Source organism: Phoca vitulina, unplaced genomic scaffold (assembly GCF_004348235.1).
Source record: "Phoca vitulina isolate PV1807 unplaced genomic scaffold, GSC_HSeal_1.0 scaffold18, whole genome shotgun sequence".
Lineage (NCBI taxonomy): Eukaryota > Metazoa > Chordata > Mammalia > Carnivora > Phocidae > Phoca > Phoca vitulina.
The window spans coordinates 24,209,976-24,227,534 of NW_022589721.1; the positions used below are offsets into that span (position 1 = coordinate 24,209,976).

The following is a 17,559-nucleotide window of genomic DNA, read 5'->3' on the forward strand; positions in this document are numbered from 1 at the left end:
GGAAGGAAGGAAGGAAGGAAGGAAGGAAGGAAGGAAGGAAGGAAGGAGGAAAAGTATGCTGAGAAAAATCCTTGGCATTTCCAGACAGATTATGCTATTAGTGAAGGAAAACTGAATAGTAAATAGGGACGGAAGAGCCTACTCTCAGGGGGATGAGGACTTGCCCCCGGGCCCTGAATAGCAGTATGCTGGGTAAGGAGACACCCAGGCAGTCCAGAATGGAGCACATATGTGCACCCTAAGAATGGGGAGCTAAGACCTCCCTGGCCCGAGGACACGCCTGCACCCCACTGGTGGGAACATCAACTGATGTAACCTTTCTGGGAAGCACTTGGCAATGTGCCACAAAAGCCTTCACCAGAGCAACTGAAATCCCTTCCTAAAGGAGTCATCAGAATGATAAGCAGAGCGAGGTGTGTATTAAAATAGTAAAAGAATGGAAAAACCAACATCAGTGAGAGGAATAGGAACAATAAAGTAGGTAAATCCACAAAATGGAGTATCATGCAGCCACTAAACAGAGGGTAACATTCCTAATGAGGAAAAAACTTTATAAGTGAAAAAAAAAAAAACAGAACCTAAGGCCGTATTTACAACATGGCACAATAGCTACTTTATACCATAATTATTTACATGTGCTATACATAATCTCAACTATTACTATATAATACGTAGAAAAGTAAACTTTATTTCTGTCTAGTTAATACTACTAGAATTCTCAAAATTGTAGTATGCGATTTAAAAATATTTTTCTGTATTTTCCATAGATTTATATAAGGACACATTACTTTTATAATCAGAAAAGTCAACATATTTTAATGAAGAAACCAAATTTATCATGGCTACCAAGCAGTCTGGTTTCACTGCCAAAATGGAATACCCACGAGTGTATGTCACCTGCTTTTAGGATCTGTGATCACAAGCAATAGAGAAGAAGTCAGTCCTCATACCTCGATTAGAATTTAGACACTGAGAAGACCAAAGCTTTAAGAGGCAGGAAGAGTTCAAAAGAAAATTATAATCAACCTAGTGCCAAGCTTTCCACATTCCCAGGGACAAGTATCTTTCCTTTCAGGGTCAGCTAATAAAACAGTGGAGAAAACGCATAGCTTCTCCTAGTTTCTAGTAGGCCACTCTGAAGGTGGAATTTATCTGTGGAGAAGAGTAAAATTATCTACCCGGAGACACCGATCGGGCCCACAGACATCAACACCACCGCCCTCGTTCACTTCCCCAGCAAGAGCGATACACCTAACCTGCATTTAGGTAAAGGCAGCAAAATGATAAAACAAGTAAACAATTAACAGGCTAGCCACCTGTCTAGCTCTAAATAGAGAAAACTAGAAATTTAAGGAAACCTTCTTGTCCCATTCCATATTAAAACCAAGATGTTGGCCTACAAGACTTCTAAAGAGCTTCTCAATTCTTAAATTCTGAGATTCTAAGACCTAAGTTTGATCTTGGGCATGTTAAGCCATTCTGTCTCAGAAGAGCAGCTAATTCCAGAAGGCAGTCCATTTCCTGCAAAAATGGGTAGAATATAGTGGAGTACAGTGTAGTCCCAGTGGCTACAGAGACAAGGGACTGCAAAGAGGTAGGTCTGGCCTTTACAACCCTCTCCACAGCCTCACTTCACCACCTCTGCGAGCACTACTTCCAAGTTCAGAGCATACAACCATCTGAGCTTCCACACGGGCATTGGGTCCAGTGCCAAAGCTTCTGAAGGGCAAGGAGAAACAGGCAACATGGCAACCAGTGAATTGGGAGTTCAAGTCCCACCTCAGCCAACGGGGATATGTCTCTAAGAAGAGAGATGGACCCACTCGATCGGGGTCTCTCTCCAACTTTTCCACAAAGTACCCCCCTCAGAAGTCAGATGGTGCATCCTCAAGCACTCAAAGTACACGATCCTCATAAAATCTGTTTTAGCACCAATACTCATGTATATTTTACTTTCTCCTCTGTTATTTCCTCCATATTTTTATATACTTCTAATTATGATTGTTTAAATATATGCTGATTGCTGATCATTTAACTTGCCTAAGTTCATCCATCACCTACCTCCCATCTCTGAGTAACACTGAGGTCCCTGGCAGACACACCACGCCTGTCCTGTCCCAGTGCACCACACGAACCCCCAGAGACCTCATTCCCTAGTAGGAGATGCCAGGTTCGTAACGATCAGAAAAATTTTCTCCCTGCTAGAATTTTCCGTGATAAAGTAAAACAATGTAGGTCCAAGTGCCTGGCTCCTAAGAGATGGTCAGAAGAGAGAAGCTAACTCTGAATCTTACAGACTTATTTTCTTTATCGTACTTAACTTGCTTTGAAAATGTGCAGCAAAGAGTTCTGGGCTGGGACAGCAAATCATAAATATTGTACTGAGGATGCTACGGCCGACACAGTTCCTTATCTCCGGAATTTCTTGTTGAGAAGAATGAGATGTGGGGAAGACAAGAGAGACAGTGAGCAAAACATACACAAGAAAAAAAAAAAATTCACTGCAACAATGCAAGAAGGAAGGCTGACCAGGCAAGTATGCTCTGTGACAGACTGCATGAGGACCTGAGAGAGAGAAATCCATACTCCAGTTCCAACGAGAAGTCTCTCTGCAGATGAATTTCATGCCATCTGTGGTAAAAAAACGAAAATGCTGTAACTAACCATGATTCCTTCTCTTAGATGCAAATAAATGATGGGAGTTACTATAATCTGCTGAATTCATTCTGAGTCCCTGCAGTTCCCTACAGAAGTGTTATATTGATCTTATCCCAAGCTGCCTCATTTTACCTTGTATCCTCATCTCTAGGCTTCCATATTCTTCAGGATGCAGATGGGACACATATTTTAAATAACTCACTAAATAAAGAACCGAGGGCAAGGAATTGGATAAAGGAAAGTAAATATTATTGACCTTTCTAAAAACAATTTCTGTTGTACTCTGATGAGGACTCAGCACAAAATAAATAATGCTATCTGGATGCAGTTCAACAAATATTTACTGAGTGATTATGGCAAATCCTCATGCTAGGGATTGTGAAGAATGTATAGAACACATAGTCCTTGCCAAGGTGAGTTATCTGGTAGGAGAGACAAGACGAACACATAAATAACTAATGAGGGGTAGGATGTGATAAGGACAAAAGAGATACAGGGCGCCTGGGTGGCTCAGTTGGTTAAGCGACTGCCTTCGGCTCAGGTCATGATCCTGGAGTCCTGGGATCGAGTCCCACATCGGACTCCCTGCTCAGCAGGGAGTCTGCTTCTCCCTCTGATCCTCCCCCGTCTCGTGCTCTCTCTCTGTCTCATTCTCTCTCTCAAATAAATAAATAAAATTTAAAAAAAAAAAAAAAAAAGGACAAAAGAGATACAAAGACCTGTGTTGCAGAGAAGTGGGGAAAGGTCATTTTCAGGCCAGGGAGACAGACAGCTTCCTAAAGAGGGCAGCACAGGGTGGGGCTTCCTGAAGGCATCTGCACAGGACTGCCTCCTCCCAGGCTTCGTGACACCATCCGCATTTGTGGACTCAAACTGGATGAGAAAGACCAAGAGGCAAATGGCAACACAGTTATCGATGCACCTGTGCAAAGGCGAGAGTCCCCATCACTAATGACAATGATACCCAGAGATGGAAGAGAACCCGAGGCCCTTTCAGCACCGAGAACCAGCTACTCTTCCTGAGGGGGAGGTAGTTCCCAGAGTGCTGAGGCTCATCACCATGTGCTGGAGACCACGCCTCCCAATGCTGAAGCAAACAGAAGCATCGAGAGGACGCTATGGACACTTATTTAGGGATGTGTGTTGAGAAAGAGGAGTAGAAACTCTTGGTGTTTTTAAACACTGGCACAGAGAAGCGAGAGAGAGCATATTTTTCTCAGTCCACTTTCCTACAAACAAGCAAGCCTTCAGAAGCTATAACCAACACCGAGAGACATGGGCAGAGGCGGTATTAAATTGTCTTGGCTCCTCCAGACAAATACATGTCTTCCAAGGCACAGGTTTCTACTCGTTAGTCCCTGTATGGCTGGGTGAGAAAGTGAACACCACTCCAGTTCCATTTACGGCAGAGATGAGATCCCCACATCATTTAAAAAGCCATGTTCCACCCCTCTTCCTTCCCTCTGCTCTCCACGTGCCCCTATTCCCCGTCTCCAGCCAGAATGCTTCCCTCCTCCTCTATACTCCCATAACCTTTTGCAGACAGCACTGTGGACCACTCACCACACTGTATTAGAGTTAGGCAGATGTGTGTACGTGAAACACCTCGAGCAATGCCAGGCGCTTCACAGACATCAGCAGGAGCTAGCTCCCCTCTAGCCTGTGAGGTCCCTGAGTGCATGCTCCCATCTTTATATCCCAAGCTTCACAGAGTAACAGGCACAAAACAACTTATCTGAATAAAGACCCAGAAACACAGAGGAGTGGATACAGGAGAACTTCTCCCTTCTCGCCCACGGCTCCCAGAGATGCCCATCATTTCCTTACAATTCCACACTCGTCATTCCTCCAGGGGCCATCCCCCTCCTGCCCTGCCCACTCTGTTAGATGCCAACTAACTAAACCCTCAGGGTCAATCCACGAATCAGCAGAATCCAACTTTCTGTAAAGGGCTGGGAGCGTCTATCAGGAAGATCTGGCCAGTTTGGGTGGGGCCCTCCTGGTCCAGCAAGGATCCTCACTCAGCCCCACTTCTGAGGCTGTTAACTTTTCCCGTGCTTACAGAAATACTAGGCTGGCTTCTCTTTTTCCAGAATGAGATGAGAAAGTAAGCACCAAGGATCAAACAAACAGTGGATCTGGGACTGGCTGTGAGATATAGGTCTGTCCTGGGAGCAGGTACGGGTTAAAAGGTTGAATCACATACCCAACTGGAGGCAGAAAAAAAATTCTTTAAAAGCTCCAGTGAAGGGGCACCTGGGTGGCTCAGTCGGTTAAGTGTCTGCCTTCGGCTCAGGTCATGATCCCAGGGACCTGGGATGGAGCCCCACGTCAGGCTCTCTGCTCAGTGGGGAGCCTGCTTCTCCCTCTCCCTCTGCCCCTTCTCCCGCCTGTGCTCGTGCTCGCTCTCTCTTTCAAATAAAATCTTAAAAAAAAAAAAAAAAAGCTCTAGCGAAAAGGCTTCAAAGTCTGACCCCTTTGTTCTACAGAAGAAGAAATGGAGGCACAGGAAGATGAACTGACTTGGGGAATTGCTTGGATGGGTCAAGGCCATCAGCTAACCAGGAGCTGACTGCACAGGCCCTGGATGACTCAGATGGATTCAAGGAGAACTAACTGTGTTCTATTTAATTCTACATCAATTTAGGAAACATAATTCATAACATCAGTTAAAATATAGGCCTCTGATTTTATGGATAGATGAACAGGGCTATGAAATTTTCAGCGGAACTTACAACTTCACCTGTTGTATCCAGCTGCTTAAGATTCTTGTAACAAACATTCACAGGGCCCACAAGCTAACCACTCTGTTGCTAAAGCACTGCTTTGAAAAGCAAACAGCCCCGGGCTAGTGGCAACTTGCTTCCTCATTAGTTAGGGGTAGCAGAACATGGGCATCCAGGAAGCCAGAGAGGTGTCTAGACAGCCGGCTCTGCAAAGTGAAGGTGAGGGAACCCATGAAACACAGGCTGATGCTGAGACCACAAACCTCCAGCAGCCCAGCCCAGCCCAGCCGCCACCTCCGGCAGCCCCGCGAACAGCCCTTCCAGAGGTGAGTGTGTCTTTCCCTAACCTGGGCCTTCTCATTAACCCAGGGCCCAGAATTCCACTGGATGTTGGGGAGGGCAGGAAGATGCGGGTGAACATGTAGCAGCGGTAGAAATTAACGTGTGGGCTTTCAACCCTACCTTTTCTGAAAACCCAGACGAGTTTACATGTAGTGCTTTCTTGGGACCAAATTTTAACTGGGAGGAGAATCTGACGTATTGGAGAACTCTTTTCTTTCCAAGTATTCCAAAAGCAAACAGAATGTCTACACACTGGCTCAGCTAATACAGATTCCCAGCCGTGAGGCCACCTTCAAGCAGTGCACAGTAAGTATGCTGCTATGCGCGTATCTTGTGTGAATACAGGTAACCACACCTCAAGCATCCTTAAGAGAAAAACACCTGTACCACTGACCACATCTTGCTCTCCCTGTGAGCATGCTAAGAGATACCTGTTCCTAAACTATGTGCTCCGTAAGATCACACACACCGGTCTGAACGACCAGTGGGTGACGAGCCGCCGTGTGGAGCAAGGCATTCTGGGCAAAGACGGAAAGCATGGTCTCCGCTTACAGCTTCTCTGAGGGGACTGACACATAAATAACTACACGGTTACAGGACATAAAGCAGAATGAAGTGCCATAACCACCGACAGGCCACGGGCCCTACACCAGTTGGGAGCGACACTAATTCTTTTCCGGCAGTTTCTCACCCACTCTTCACAAAACTGCCGTTGAGACAGGTATTTTTGTCCTCATATGGCACGTGACAAAACGGAGGCTCAGGGAGATTAAGTGCCTCCAATCAGAGAGTCAGCAGCAGTGGCCACGTCCGTTCGCGAGCACCGCCTAGGCCGGAAGCCGTGCCATGCTGCACAGCCGACAGGGGATCTTCTCACTCCATCTTCACGACACCGCTTTCAGGGAAGGACTACCATTATCCCCAACTCATGAATCGTGAAATGGACGCTATTAAAGTAACCTGCACGGCAAAGCTGGGACGAGAACCTAGATCTTGACTCCACAGCATGCACCCTTAATCACCACTGCTATTTCTACGTGGTGGAGCACTGTGGGAAATCAGAGAAGGCTTCCGGAGGCGGGGGCAGGTGACACCGATGCAGAACCTCACTGCCGACCAACCGGAGCACATCCTTTGCTACTGGGGGCTGAGGAAAGAGAAAAGCATGACAGAATATGCAATTAAGTTTGCTTTGAAGGCCTACTATCAGGATGACTGCTTGCAAAGCCTGAGAATTCAGTTGCCTGCAAGGTCCATACTTTTCTACTACATTCTTTAATTTTATGAAACAGTCAACACTGCACTAGGATCCCTAATTTAAGTACAAAGAAGCTAAAAGGCCTCAAAGCAACTTTTCACCCCCCAAAAAATACAGGTTTCAATACAAACCATGAACAGACTGATGTATGTGAGAGGCAGTCAGTGCAACATCGCTGAGCTCCTCCTGCAAGAACTTTCATTTCCGTCTCCCCCAAAAGAGGACTGAACAGCCTACTCACTGCTCATCAAACTGAATTAACACTTGGAGGCCAGGAAAGAGTAAATGCCCAAAATAACAAATGAATGTAAATGTTCTAAACCTGAACGCATTAGGATAGCCAGACGGCAAATGTGCTGAAACAGATTCTCTCTCCTATGATAATCCCGACATTTAAAAGCAAAGCATGAACTTCATGCATCTCTCCACAGCGCGTTCTATAGCCCTGGGCCTTCAAAACGATTCCACAGAAGAGATTCAGAGATGAAGAGTGGCCTATTTCTTCAAGATCTCTTCCTTTCCCAAGTCATCTGAACTTCAGCCTGTCAGTGGCGGGCACATCAGACCACGGTGCCTACCGCCCCACCTTAGCCTTTGCATCCAGTAACACGATTCAGAAGGGGACAAGTGGGTGGATGGATGCCCCCAGAAGCAGGCGTCGAGTGGCTCGCTCTCTGCTCAGATGTAATGAATAATTCTCCCAGCACTCTGGTTCCACCGGGATTTGTCCTTGGGCTAGAGACTATTTAAGAGTTGGTAACACCTGTGGCTCAAGAAGTCACACGTTTCCTCTCTCTCCCCTCGCGTCAGACTGCTGCTACCGTCCCCTGAACAGCCACAGCGGGCCCTCAGTGCAGTGTGGCGGCAGAGCTCGGGCCTGGTCTCCCTCGGTGCCTCCAGGAGCATTTCACAGCACCGGCAGGCAGCTCTCAACAGTTCAGAGTTCACGCTACTTCACTGGAAGGCTGTGACTCCCAGGTGACTCTCCTGGCGTGGTAAAAGGGGCCCCAAAGGAACATTCCCTGTAACAACGGAAGTAACTGAGAAGTCCAACAGCAACGGAATGGCTGCTAAATTAAGGTACATCCACATAATACAATACTATGCAGCCAGGAAAAGGAGTCTGGAAATGTCCAGAATAAGCAAATCCATAGAGATAAAAAGTAGCCTAGAAAAGAGTCTGGGGGTATGGGAAAAAATGGGAAGTGATACTCATGGGTACAGGGCTTTTGGGGGGTGATAAAAAAAATTCTAAAATTATACAACTCTGTGAGTATACTTTAAACCATTGCTCTGTACACTTTAAATGGATGAAGTATGGTATGTGAGTTACATGGTGATAAAGCTGTGATAAAAATGATGGTTTGGGAGAAGAATGGTGCAGAGAAATGCTCCATGTAATGTTATGGGGAAACGGCAGGTGGTAATAAGACATATTATTTAAGAGGATCCCACTTTGCAAAACCCTCTCTTGGTTCACTATCTACTACTGCTTCAACTTCCAGTTCTACCACCACTGCTGTGGCTGGTGAACATTCACCGAGCGCTCACAGCACGTGCATTTCTCATCCACTGCCACGATGTTTCTCAGAGACTGTACCACTGTAGGGAAGGAGCTGACCACGCCACCACAGGGTAACAGAAGGGACCCTGACTGAGTCCACGCAAGTGGCACGTGTGGTCCAGCAGACATTCAAGACCAGGGCTAGCAGACCCAAGCCTGCGTGCTCTTAACCACAGCGCCAGCCAACATGGTGGCCCACAGTTTCCAAAGCAGTGAAAGCACAGGTGTCTTAACCTATCTTAGTTTTGTTGCAACACACCTGAGTTAATTCTCTGAGTCAGTAAGGAAAAAGAACTATCTGTAATTTAGCCAAGTAAAAATAAAAAGTTCCAAGCACCTGCCTTCTGTGGTAGGCCCTGGGCACAAACAACACCCTGACCACACAACGCTGCACCAAACTATTTCTGAGAGGGAAATGAGCAGTGAGACAAAACGCTGTAAAAACCAAATTAATCAGTTATGACTCAGTATAGATTCTCACAGTCGGAAGAGGCAAAGCCTCCTAGACCAGCCGGAAATCCAAGCCAATACTTTCCTTGACTGGATCTGTCATAGTTGGAATATGGCACCTGCTTAATCATCCCCTGGAGGCCTTGCTGCTCTCTGAGACCCTCATTTCAGTCCATACCCAGATGGTGGGTGCCTCTTCCTCACACTGAACTCAGTCGTGGGGCATGTGAGCTGCCCGACTGTCCGGAAGCTGACATGGTCCGACTCCCACCGTCACTGCTGCTTCTCTGGGGGGTAACAAGAGCTCCCGAGGCCACGTCTACAGAACAGTGTCCCGCTCTGTGAGGATGCTCGTCTCTGTCACTCCCCCTCCCCACTGCAGCCAGCTGTGGGTCAGACGTGGCTGGGAACCTGCTCTGTGGAGGACACTTACGGAGCTTCACAGTTTGGACTCGGCCCCTTTCACTTAGGACTGTGCAAACGCGCATGGCTGCCACACCACCAGGTGCAGAGCGAGGCTCCAGGACCTGGACTGTTCCACTCCGCTTCCAGGCGCTACCGTGTAAGAGGCTCTCTGAGGTCAGCGGGTCTAAATCTGTCATCTTCCTCCTCTTACAGACGTAGAAAGTGGCCGGGTGGGTGGCCACACACTGGTTCTAGCTCCACGGTGACACGGATCTGCTGCCTGCAGATCTCCCCAGCAAATATGTTACTGGCTCACACTGAACGTGTCGCTAACCAGACTCCAGGTGTTTCCAAACTTTAAAAAGTTGAGTCCTTTCCATTTTAGAAAAAAGAGAAGCTCTGAAACAGGGACCAAATACAGTCACACGGGTGTGTTAATTCTTTCAATCCTTCTCCACTGGGGTGGCTTCAGACCACGCCATCCTCAAGTTCTCCTTGGAGGAAACCCCCATGGCTTAGTGAGGAGTCATATTTATTAATCAACTGGAGCAACACAGCCCTATTTTTTCAAATAATTTCCAAGTCAACACACCCAGCAGCCCTAAATCACCGCTTCCCTTCTGTCCTGCCCCCCAAGGGAGGGATGTCTGATGTTACAGCGAGTGCCCTAGCTTTCAGGGAGAGACGGCTGTAATCTAATTCCACAATTTGTCAAATAGGACATTTTCATTGCAGCTGGACCCAGCTGGAAATGAATCTCTCCTACACACATCCCAACAAAACATAAAACATAAAAGGCATCTAACAGAGAAAGAGAGAGACAGAGAGAGAGAGACTGACTGCTTCATCAAATCAAACTGAACAGGCATGAAACAAAGCCAGCACCACTGCCGAGGGGATGCTGACCCCTACCGCCCCTCTAATAATGGAAGTCTCCGTTCCACCAGGTACTTTCCCACCTCGGGCCTTGGCTCAGAGGTATCCTCCATCTGGAATGTTCTTCTTCTCTATCCTTCATGGTGTAGGTCAAAGAGAACATTCCCACATCCCTCCAGGAGAAACTCAGCTGTGGCTTCACTTGCAGTCCCAGTGCAATCACACCATCACAGCACTGAGCACAGTCGACGCTGCATCGCTGTTCACTCGGCACCCTCCCCCGTCCTCATTCACCTGTGAACACCCATCGAGCAGACGTCACGTCGAATTCCTTCTGTCACCTTCTCAGCATCGAACACAGACCAGGCACATAGGAGGTGCTCAAACGATGTCAGAATCAGATTAAAATGAACTTAGTCTGATGTGAGGCCTTCCTCAGCATTTAAGATTTATATTGCCAAAAGGAATCTGTCCTGTGGGGTAAGGTTTATGATGGATCATTGTTTCCATTCCCACATTAAATGTGTATATATATATCTGCTAGGAGGAGAGGGGGAGAGTATAGGGCTCTATCAAATAAATCCATGGTTTATTTTTTGTCATCTTCTGGGAATTCTGCCTGTCTTTATATACATCCATTTTGAACCTAAAAAAGTACCCCAAACTGAAAATGAGACATGAAGCCATGAAGAACATGTTGAATCCAATATTCTGCAGTCCTATGGGGGTGCTCCTGAAGGTGCAAACAAACCTACTTCCACTTTGACCTTCACTTTTTCCCTCAGCGGTAGCTTGGTAGATGTGCCAAAAATGAGCTTCGGCATCAGAAAGATCGGGGTTCTGTTTCTGCCATTTTTTTTTTTTTTCCAGCTGTGACCTTGGCCAGACAAGTCTTGCCAATGTCCACCTTCCCTGGCTGCAAAATCAGATGTGGATCTTTGTAAAGAACAGACAGAAATACAAAGGGCCTAGAACCTAGAAGGCACACATTCACTGGCATTTAATCGCAATTTAAGTGTGGTGAGTTCCAGTGTTGAGGAGGATGTTTTAGTTAAGGAAGAGATGAGGGCTGTGGCTATCTGAGAGGAAAGGGCAAAGAAGGCCCCTATCGCCCCCTGGACCACATCCTAGAAGGTCAGTTGACACTGCAATGTCATCTTGCTCTCAGACCCATCCCTCTGAGCAGTGACGGGAAGTGCCAAACCCAGAGCCAAGGATTCCAGGGAGGCAGCCTGTGGAGAGGAAAGAACACTGGCTCTGAGCATCCCTGTGTCCATGTGGTCGGTTTACGCACATCAAGGGGAAGAATCATCAGAATCCACAAAAGAGAAAGAAGACTGAGGCTGGGAGGGGAAGAACCACAGAGTGGGTCCCTGGAGATTTCTGTGGCCCTGAGGTCTAGGTTAGCTTTCCCAGGAACACTAATTCCAGACAGTGTGATAGGATACAATGAACACAGGGTTTACACAGAGAACATAAGATATTGCTATGCCTACTATTTCAAATCCAAGAGTAAAAGCCTCTCTTTGAGCCTTCTCTGTTTATTTCATTTGGGTCATAGAGTAAAAATTTCAGAATCAAAATCTAGAAATTTCTGTTCAACTCTGATAAAACAATCTGATTTGTCAGAGCTTTGTACGACCTGTCCTGTTTCTGCTCTACACGGTTATGGTACTTCCAACTGAAGACACTGTAAGCTTGCACCCTGCAGGTCTGTCTACACCCCCGTTACCACTGGCAGCTGGCCTAAGGAAACGCTCTAGCTCTCTTGTCCTCTGATGAGAAAGGAAACCCAAGTATGTCCGTAAATCCATCCACACCACCTGCACTTTTTGAATATTCAATCCCATTTCAAATTAAATACCCACTTTTATGCTAGTTTCTGTGACTATGGGATGGTAATTTAGTTTATGGTATTGTTATTTGTACACTGTCACATAAAAAATAACACAAAGAACAAGTAATTTTGCTCCAACACTTGAAAAACTTTGTAATTCCCAAGCCAAAATGGAATTCAACATCAATAGCAATGTGTTTGGAAGTATTCCAGAATGCAAAAAGAACTTTTTCTTATTAAAAAACTGTTCTTTTTTTCCTTCTAAATGGCTGAAAGTAGAATAAAGAGCCTGTTTCCCTAGTTAATCCCATCCTAATTTACTTTCTTTCAAGTGAAAGGGTGATCTTTGTTAATCTCCCCACCTGGAATGAGAAGCGCATGAACATGCCAACGACCATCCATAACTTGACGGCACACACAGCATGGCAGACACAGTTTTCATTTCATTTTTATAACAAATACTTTACAAAATACTTTTATAAAAAGATCTAAGAAATCTGTAGTGGTTAAAGAGAAATGTTTTTTTAAAAAGGGAAAATAATAAAGTGATGAATTATCCAAAAAAAAACGTATTCACATTATAGAAAGAACCACTTTCTTTCTGCAATAACAACATTCACAAAGATTCTGGTACAAAATGGTACAATCTTTCATGCTAAACTTTTGGTTGGAGGCCAAGCCATGTCATGCTCTGTTTGGCCAAGTGGCTCTCAAACCTCAAGGGAAAATGAAATAACACTTATGCATCTACTTCAGACTATCCTCCTGCCCACCCCTACCTCCTAAGTACTCTTCCCAATCCAACCCAGCTGGATTACCTAAAAGGTAATTCTCCAAAGAGTTATACACCAAAATAGTCACTTTGATCATATTTAGATGATGTGATTATAGGTGGTTTTCTTTATCTGTCACAAATAGCATGGCTATAAAAAAGAGAAAAAGCTACAGCAGGGCATTTTCCATCCTGAAGCAGAAAAGTTTATTCCCAATGGTTCCAATACCAAAAGATTACCATTTTCAGTGTTCATATTGATAAAATGAAACTATCACAGACTACTGGATGTGTTTATTCATTTGGCAGTATTTCTGGAGGGACCATTTTGTAATGGGCATGGTGCTGCCCCAAAAAAGCTATGACTATAGGAACTGCACAGCCACAAGGAGGCCTGTGAGGCCGCACAGGTGGGGGTCTCATGTGCACAAGGGCGGGGAACAGAGAACAACAGTTAGGAAAGGTCTCTTCTAGACGGTGACAACTGAGCTCGGTCCAGAGAGAGGAGCAGGTGTTCATCTGGTAGGGAGAAACCAAGGAGATGTGAAACAGCAAGAAGCTTTCAAGTTGCTTTGGCTCCTTCGGGGCAGCAGAAAAGGAGGGCAGAGGGACATTATCCCATGAAGGCCGAAAGCTAGTGAGGCCCACATGAAAAGAATTACACCTTCATTTCCAGGTAACAGAAAGTGGGTGTATCAAGCACACTTCTTGGGTAACTGAAAAAGTCGCACATGTGATGAAATGCTATCACAGAGCTCCCCCTCTTCATTCATTTACAAACCCCCGCCTCCCCAAGGCTCTGCCTGCACTCTACTCAGATTCAGCAAGGGCTCAGGAAACAACTTACGTGGTCTGTTTCACTTTTATTTTTTTTTTATTTTTATTTTTTTAAAGATTTTATTTATTTATTTGAGACAGACAGAATGAGAGAGAGAGAGCATATGAGAGGGGGGAGGGTCAGAGGGAGAAGCAGGCTCCCCGCTGAGCAGGGAGCCCGATGCGGGACTTGATCCAGGGACTCCAGGATCATGACCTGAGCCGAAGGCAGTCGCTTAACCAACTGAGCCACCCAGGCGCCCTCTGTTTCACTTTTAAACTGGAGCGCAAGTCACCATATTTGAATAGAACTTCATGCCATACAGCAAATCACTCTGATGGAATAAAAATTACTTCTAGCTGTGGCATGTGACCAAAATAACTTTTATTTAACAATTCAGAGCAAACGAAACAGAATGAATGAAAGATCTATTACACTTCATGTGTGTAGTGACTGCCCGTTCCTTCCACACTCCTGGGCAGCCCCGTACCGCATCACAGAGGACTTGTCATACTGCAGATTAACAAAAATCCCTTTTCAGACTCTGGAAAAACTGGGCATCTCTCTCAAATACTAACAGCTCTCCATTTACTGATACAAAATAGCAACATGATTAGGAACAATCACCTTACTGACAAAGTACCTCTGTCAGTAATAAATCTTCCCTTCGCATTATCCCAGCATATACCAGATGTTCACACTTCCCTTTCAAAACATCACGCCTCTCTCCCTTCCTTCACTACCTTCCTGTGCTCACTCTCATTCCCAAAATTCTCTTTGTCATTGCTCTATCACAGACACAGGAAGCATAGAGACGGCTGATTGATCCTCTCCTCCTCTCAGAGTGAACTGGGGTCCAGAGCGCTAAAGCATACTTCCGCCCACTGCTTCCTCCCCTACTGTGAGCATTATCTGTCCCACATGGGGATCTCAGGCTGGTTCCCTTCCTTTTCATTTGGAGAAAGTGACCATCCTCATCACCACCATTAATCAGACACCTGTCATGAAGCCGATCGTCCACCAGGCATTCACAGAATTAATTCATTTCATCCTATCCCATCCATTCTATCACACAACAGGGTCCATGTAGGAGCCCTATTTTACAGATAGAGAAACTAAGGCCCAAAGAAACGAAGGCACAGAGAGGTGTAGCAAACTGACAAATACAAATACTCAGCCACACAGTCAGGACCCAAACCCAGGTCCGTCAGGTTCAAACCATGGCTGGCCACACTTACTTCTACTCACAACTGGCAAAGCAAATGACAGGAATTGTCCTATTCGTGTATAGTGCATATGGAGATATTGTGATCCAAAGCTGGAAGCCGAAGCGTCTGGAGAGTATACACCACCCAAGTGGAAAAGGATACAGAAAGGGCTGGGAAGTGGATTCTGGGCCCGACTGGGCCTCTGGTGGTGATGGGGATGGAGCAGTCCCTGCAGCTGGGGATGTGTTCTCCATCCCACCCCACTGGTGACTCCTGGGGCTTGCTGGCCAGGCAGAGACAGCAGAGGTCAGCTAGGAACCCCAGCTCATGAGAAAGCCCTGTGAACACACTAGGAGTAACTACTGGCAAGTACTAGCCCAAACAAGAGGTGAGTAAAACTGTGAGGGAAACCTAATTCTTTTACGGAGCTAGCCAGCCGGTCTCAGCCATGACTTGCAATAAGTTTTCAGGATGTTAAAAATAAGTGTGAACTCCAGCCACTTTAATGATGATGAAGCATGACCACTGGAAAATGAGATTTCCAACAGAGATACGGGAACTGGAGGCCCAGAATGGGGACAAGACACATGCACCGGAAACTGCCAGGCTCCACATGCCATCCAATCACTGCCCACCAGACACAGACGCCTGCGATCAAAGTGCCACAGAAAGCCTCAGAAGCAGCCCTCTGAAAACAATCATGCCTCCCACTCGCATGACCCAAGATAAATGTGTGCTGAAAGAACAGAATGATCAAGCAATCCAAGGCAGTGATTCTTGCCTCATACTTCACAACCGCAGGGGCTTGCACGTGTGTGTGTCAGCATGCAAGCACACACGTAAGGGTCGACAGTTTCCATCCTTGCTACTCACAGCGTGGTCCGCTGTGGACAAGCAGCAGCACGTGATGGCCTGTTAGGAACGCAGAATATTGGGCCCTACCCTAAACCTACTAAATGAGAAGAAGCATTCGAACAAACTCCCCAGGTGACTTGTGTGCATGTTAAAGTCTGAGAAACACTGGCCTATGTCTTGGAGACACACTCAAAGCAAGCTAAATAAAAACAAGACAAACTAAAGGGACCAATCTGTGATGAATGTCTCCTGTGCACTAGATTTGGTATTTACAAGAAATAACAAAGAGTGAGGCAGGATGAATGAGGTCAGCATCTGTCGTGTGATGCGACAGAAGGATTCAGGAATCTGCAATCCTCTTGTGATCTGGGCAGAACACAGTAAAGACAACCAAGGGGGAACAACTTTCTGACAGTCTTCATTGTGATATTAGTTATCAAACCAAAAAGTACCTATTTGCAGGGCACCCGGGTGGCTCAGTTGTAACTTGATTTCAGCTCAGGTCATGATCTCTGGGTCATGAGACTGAGCCCTGTGTCAGACTCCATGATGCTTAAGAAGACACGGAGTCTGCTTAAGATTTTCTCTCTCCCTCTCCCTTTGCCCCTCCCCCTGCTCGCTCGCTCTCTTTCTCTCTCTCTAAATAAATAAAGTCTTTTAGAAAAACAAATACCAAAAAGTACCTATTTGCATCCTCAGTAAAAGATGCTGGAGAGCCAGAAAGGGAAATTTTACTCTACACCCAAACCAGACATTACTCAGCTGGAATGATGTTAAACCCCAAATGAAACCACCAGAGAACATTTAAGAGGAACTATTTCTCCATCAAACAGCTCCAGTTAGAGGCAAAAATCTCCTCACGTCTCACCATAAGAAAGCAGCTGGAGGACTTCAGCAAAGACTGAACTTACACCAGACACTTAGAGGCAGTTGCTGAGCTTGCATATAACAGCGAAGGTTTTGGCCTGGCAACCGGGACAAAAGGATCTCTTCCCAGGCAGGCTGCTTACTTCTGTTGGCCAAACCAGCTTTCAATAAAACATCAATAATTAAATAGCACTCAACTAAAATTACTAATGCAATATATGGACTGCGATGAGGGAGCTTCCCTCTTACTGCAAGGGGCTTGACAAATGCCCTGTGGGAAGCTTGAAAAACGTTATCAGAGATGACGGTTTTTTTTTTTTTAAGTCAATGCAAACACAAAATGCACACCATATCTGTTCATCAAAGTCCACAATTTGGCACCAGAACAAGAAAAGTCCATAATGCTTCTAATATGAAATCACTTGCCCTTACAGAACATATAAACAAAAAGTTACATTCTTCCAGAAAAATCAGCCACATAGAAGCCACCAGCAACTAAACACAAGGCAGCAAACTTAACTCACAAGGCCCGCTTTTAGGGAAATGACTCAGTGGTCAGAGCACTCCCCATACGCGAGAAGACGCTCCCTGCACCGGGAGGAGGGCACCACAGTGCTCTGCTCTCCCTCCTGGCTTTCAGTCCTGGGTAATGGGAAGAGAACAGAGCTCAAGGGTCAGGAGAAGAAGAGTTTAAGGTCCAGCTCTACGACTTACACTAAAGCTATCTCCATCTAGGATCTGAGTCTGCACAGGTCCTAGAACTTACTCACCAGTTAACAAGGACAACAACTACACACAGTGCAGCCAGGATCAGAAAGGAAGGAGTAATAAAAGGAAGGAGACAGAGAAAGACAGAGAGCCTGAACTAACCCTCATAAATGGGAAAGAACTACATTAATGCAAAAATATCCTTCTGTACCCTTC

At 45.9% G+C, this 17,559-nt stretch overlaps 1 protein-coding gene across 10 annotated transcripts in view; it reads right to left on the bottom strand.

Moving 5' to 3' along the window:
• ASAP1 (ArfGAP with SH3 domain, ankyrin repeat and PH domain 1) overlaps positions 1-17,559 on the bottom strand; it is a 344,878-nt gene that overhangs the window by 229,270 nt on the left and 98,049 nt on the right. Inside the window, exon 2 of one of the 10 annotated variants that reach the window (XM_032415488.1) lies at positions 3,378-3,531. The exons of the other annotated variants lie outside the window; for them this stretch is intronic. Within the exon in view, the coding sequence (XP_032271379.1) occupies positions 3,378-3,407 (30 nt within the window). The 5' untranslated portion in view covers positions 3,408-3,531. The remainder of the gene's footprint in view (positions 1-3,377; positions 3,532-17,559) is intronic. 10 annotated transcript variants of the gene reach the window in all.